Genomic DNA, 5,441 nt, shown 5'->3' with positions numbered 1-5,441 from the left:
AGCAGCGGGTGCGGGCATTGACGGCCGTCTAGGAGCAGCGGGAGCCAGCCTCGATGGCTAGGCGGAGCGAGTAGAGGCGCCGGCGTTGAACTGGGTGCTCGTCCTTGAGCGCGGCTCCAGAGTCTAGAGACAGCGCACCTGAAGGCACCTCGTCTATGCTGTCCGATTTGCAGATTTGGTTCTAAATGATGCAAAAATAAATTGATGCAAATTTTGGTTACAAGTGGTAGAAAAAATGATGCAAGCAACTGCAGCGCTATCTGTTAAAATTTACGTACAAAATTGCATTGAGATCTCAAATGTGGGGGCAAAAACGTCTTTTCTATTGACAGTTAACGCTGTTAGCACTCCACATTGACGGCAGTGTCATTTTGAGGATGAAAATCGAAACAAGTGTCAAAGAAGAAATTTGAAGGGTAAAAAAAAAGGACGAGTCGGAATTCTAATGTTAAATAAGGAATTATTTCTGCGAGGACACCCACGCGACCGCAGCGGCGACACGTACGCGTTCTCGCGCGTACGGCGCTTTCAAACCCATGCGCTAAAAGCTCGGCGCTGGCCAGTGTCAGCCGGGATAATTAATCCGCGGAAGCGACCTGCACCGGTGGGGGAAAATGAAATGACACTGCCAGGCTCTGCATGCCTGCAGTGCACAGCACAGTCGCAACGGGCAAACAGCAACAGTGAACAATCTGGCGCCTTCCCCAGCATCCAACGCCAAATTCTAACTTTGGCACTATGTAATTCTCCATCACATCAAACTTACGGTACATGCATGGAGTACTGAATGTAGACGAAATCAAAAACTAATTGCACAGTTTTGTTGTACTTTGCGAGACGAATCTTTTGAGCCTAATTAGTCAATATTTGGACAATAATTCACAAATACAAACGAAATACTACAGTTGCGCTACAATATTTTTGGTTGTTCAAAGTTGGGCAACTAAACAAAATCCAAACTTTTGCACTATGAAAAAGAAGATTAACTTGCGGTACATGTATGGAGTATTAAATATTGACGAAATTAAAAACTAATTGCACAATTTGGTTGTACTTTGTGAGACGAACGTTTTAAGCCTAATTAATCAACGATTGGACAATTATTACCAAATACAAACGAAATGCTACATTGTGCTACAGTGACGTACAGTGATTTTGGCGGCGCCAACATCGCGGAACTAAACAAGGCCTGGGTCTCAGCTCATGGCGATGCATGCAGGTGCAGGCACTACTTAAATTGAAACAATTCATTATATTGATAGAGTAGGTAAGGTACACAAATACATCAAGCTTTTTCTTCTTCTCCTTGTTCTTCTAGCTCTCGTCTCTCTGCTTATGCATATACTGGATGAATGAATCAAGGCCTTGTTTAGTTGGGGAATTTGGGAGGTGCCAAATTACTGTTACAGCACTGTAGCACACTGTAGCGTTTCGTTTGTATTTGTGAATTATTGTCCAAATATTGACTAATTAGGCTCAAAAGATTCGTCTCGCAAAATACAACAAAACTGTGCAATTAGTTTTTAATTTCATCTACATTTAGTACTCCATGCATGTACCGCAAGTTTGATGTGATGGGGAATCTTCTTTTTGCATAGTGTCAAAGTTGGGAGTTGGGAGTAACTAAACATGGCCCAAAAGAAACACAAAAAACACACATCGAGAAAAGGAAGTGGGAACACGACACGACACGAGTCACATCCAACGAGTGTACGTGTAAAGCCGGCAGCCGCCCTCCTGGAAGAGGACGACGTGATCACGTTTTGCCCTCCCGGCGCACATGCACCAGAGCCTGACCCGACCCGCCGCCTTTATGACGACCAGCCCGCCGCCGCCGCCGCTGCTCGCTGACACGACAAGTCCTCGACCCCCGAATTTCGAGTTCATGGCCGGCCCCGGTCGCTGTTGCCAACGGTTTAGGGAACACAACACAGAAGAGTAGTAATGGAGATGTACTGGGAGATGCGCGACACCGGACGGAGAGGGCTGCAGGAACGGCGGCTGTACGGACGGGGCGGTCAGTGCTTGAGCACGTCGGGGATGTGGACGGGGTACCGGTGGATGCAGTTTGCCCATGGCCCGTCGGCGTTGGCGGCGGGGCGAATGCACTCCCAGGCGGCGCTGTTGCACTTGAACCCGGAGCCGAAGCCGATCATCCAGACGCGGTCGCCCCTGCGCATCCGGCCCTTGGCCTCGATGTAGGCGAGCTCGTACCAGAGCGAGCTGCTGGAGGTGTTCCCGAACCGGTGCAGCGTCATCCTCGACGCCTCCACCTGCTCGTCCGACAGCGTCAGGCTGCGCTGCAGCTCGTCGATCACGGCGCGGCCCCCCGCGTGGATGCAGAAGTGCTCGAACGCCGTGCGGAAGTCCGGGATGTAGGGCTTGATCCGGTTGTTGAGCACCTTCCGCGCGATGAAGGACAGCGCGAACAGCAGCTGCTCCGACGCCGGCAGCACCAGGGGACCCATCGCCGTGATGTTCGCCTTCAGCGCGTCGCCGGCGATGTTCATCAGGTCCTTGGACAGGTTGATCCCGACGTTGCCCCGGTCGTCCTCCTCCTGGTACACGCACCGGTAGGCGCTGTCCGAGGCGCCGCGGAGCGTGCGCACCACGCGCGCCAGCCGGAACCGCGCGTTGGCGCCGTTGGTGGAGAGCAGCGCCGCCGCGCCGCCCATGCGGAAGAGGCAGTTGGGGAGCAGCATCGCGCGCTCCTGCCCCATGTAGTAGTTGGGGGTGATGGTCTCCGTGGACACCACCAGCGCGTGCGCGCCCCGGGGCGCCACCTGGAGCAGGTTCCGGGCGAGCTCCACGGAGATGAGCCCCGCGCTGCACCCCATCCCGGCGAGGTGCACAGCGCGCACGTCCTCGCGGAGCTTGTACCGGCGCATGATCATGTCGGTGAAGGACGGCGTCGGCGCGAAGAGGCTGCAGTTGACGACGAGGATGTCGATGTCCTGCGGGGACAGCCCGGTCTTGGCGAGGAGGTCGTCGATGGCGGAGAAGATGACGAGCTCGGCCTCGGCGCGGGAGGACTCGAGGTCCCGGGACGGCGGGATGTAGTGCTGCGCGTACGGCAGGCACGTCTCCTCACCCAGCCCCGAGCGCTCCAGCAGCCGCGTCATGAACCGGACGCTGCGCTCGTCGAAGCCCGGCCACACGCGGGAGTGCTCCAGGAACGTCGCGAACGGGACGCGGCAGTTGGGGTTGGTGCGGAAGCACGCGTAGTCCACCAGGTACACCGCGCGCGGGCGGAGCCTGAGGTACAGCGCCGCCGCCGCCGCCCGCAGGAACGCGGCGAGGAACATGTGCGCGGGCCGGAGCGCGCGGAGGCGTTCCAGGATCTCGCCGGGACCCAGCTCCGCCGCCTTGAGCACGGCAGCGGCGGCGAACGGCTCCGTGACGATGGCCAGGATGTTGTTCACCTCCAGCTGGTACAGGGGCTTGAGCCGCCTGAGCTGCGCCGAGGAGACCATGGTGAGCGAACCCCGAGGCGGCGCCCACACCCCCGTCGAGTTGGGTTGCAGCGCGGGACTGGACTAAGCTAGCTGCCGGCTGTCCGGGCCAGGCTCAGGGCGTGGATCAGTACTGTGATTACTGAAGTCTGAAGCGAGACGAGAGGAGAGGCAGCGAGAATTTAAAGCGGTCAAGCGAAGCACGGGTGCTGCCGTGCTGGCGGCCTCGCGGGACCCGCCTGCGCCTATGGCGACTCACTCCGTCAGGGGCCACGCCACAGAGGGGAGACCAGTGAGACTGCAACAATGACGAACATACTCCCTCCGTTCCTTTCTAACTGCACTGGGGGGGGGGGGGGGGGGGGGGGGTTCAAATTTTTTTTCCAAATTAACAGCAGCTATTGGTGTATGCATTGGCCCAGGCAGCCGGCAGACTGAGTCTTTGTGAGCTCCATTTATTAATTAAAAAATGAAGTACACCAGCCGGACCTGAAAGCTGGAATGGCATAGCGTCTCTAATTCTTGAGTCCGGATTAAAATTTATGTCACATCAAATATTCAAATGTTAATTAGAAGGACTAAATATGAGCTAATTATAAAACTAATTACACAGATGGAAACTAATTCACGAGACGAATATATTAAGTCTAATTAATCCATCATTAGCACATATTTACTATAGCATCATATTGTCAAATCATGGACTAATTAGGTTTAATGGATTCGTCTCGCAAATTAGCCTTCAACTGTGAAATTGGTTTTGTAATTAGTCTATATTTAATACTCCTAATTAGTATCTAAACATTCGATGTAATAGGAATTTTAGGAGCTCCTAAAGAACCAAACGGGGCCCTAGTTCCTTCCACTCGTTTCTTCTATCTTCTTTCGCACGACCAGCATCCTGCACCGCTCGTCTTCACATCACCACTCGCTTCTGCTGCCCTGGATCCAGCAACCCGACCCCTGACAACGCCTCATTGCCCCATTCCCTCTCCTTGTGCGCGCGTTCCAGATTCCTCCTAACCCCTTAGCATCCTCCATCCGTGCGCGTTCCCCTTACCCTTTCCCCTTACCCTTTCCCAATCCAACGCTCATCCACCTCACTTTCATGACTGGTGGCGGTAGGTGCCCACGCCGTCGCAATTGGATTCGTCGGCGTGGTGGGGGCTCAAAGCTACGCGGCCACGGTGGAGGGAATGACGACGACCTTGTATAGAAGCTAGGTAGCCGCAGCTGTGGAGATTGGATCTGCGTGCGGGGGCACCTCATCAAGCGGTGGGGTCGCATGCGCATGGGCACCAACGGCGACATGTACGTCCCTGACTCCGAGGATGAAGAGTCTGGCATGGAGGTGGAGCTGGGCGGCGCCGAGGTCACCGATTTGGGGACGCCACGGTTGGTGCGGATGCCACAGCGGTTGGGGCCGATAGGGTCTTGGTGGATGGCGTCGATGTGGTGGCCGAGGGCATCCCCGCAGATGCCGTCAGGGTTGCGGCCTCGGGAGGCCTCACTGATGGTGTCAAGGTTGCAACGGACGCGGCTACCGGCGAGGAGGTGCACTCGGAGGTGGTTACGCGCCTGAAGATGTTGCTTGCCCACATCGATCCAACCTTCCATGACGTCTTCATCAGGTGCCTGCTTTCTTCAACTCCTAGTTCATTTGCTATTACTTAACATCTGGTGCGATGGCGAAATGATATTGATGGGTCATGGACATCTACTTTGTGATGGGGAATGTTTATGAGTTCTGGTATGTGCAAGTTAATGTTTATATTTCTAATGAATGTCTGTGTTTATATGTGTTAGTGGAACTGTTACGTGACCCTCAAATATAAATTGTGTATGCCGTTTTGTTTATATGTGCTAATTAATGTCTATACTTATATGTGCCTTAAGTGGAACCATTAATCATGCTATTGGTTTATGGTTTATAAATTTGGAATGTTATGGCAGAATTATAAAATGAAACAGGGGGACGCCCTATGCTGC

At 54.0% G+C, this 5,441-nt stretch overlaps 1 protein-coding gene across 1 annotated transcript; it reads right to left on the bottom strand.

Moving 5' to 3' along the window:
* Positions 1-1,556: 1,556 nt before the first annotated feature.
* Positions 1,557-3,594, bottom strand: LOC101764380 (3-ketoacyl-CoA synthase 5). The gene has a single exon (XM_004953766.3). The coding sequence runs from the start codon at positions 3,471-3,473 to the stop codon at positions 2,019-2,021; it is 1,455 nt and encodes a 484-aa protein (XP_004953823.1). The 5' UTR covers positions 3,474-3,594; the 3' UTR covers positions 1,557-2,018.
* Between the last annotated feature and the right edge of the window lie 1,847 nt (positions 3,595-5,441).

Source organism: Setaria italica, chromosome I, assembly GCF_000263155.2.
Source record: "Setaria italica strain Yugu1 chromosome I, Setaria_italica_v2.0, whole genome shotgun sequence".
In the NCBI taxonomy this organism is placed as follows: Eukaryota; Viridiplantae; Streptophyta; class Magnoliopsida; order Poales; family Poaceae; genus Setaria; species Setaria italica.
The sequence above is the reverse complement of the archived record's forward strand: the minus strand, read 5'-3'. Positions and strand labels throughout refer to the sequence as shown.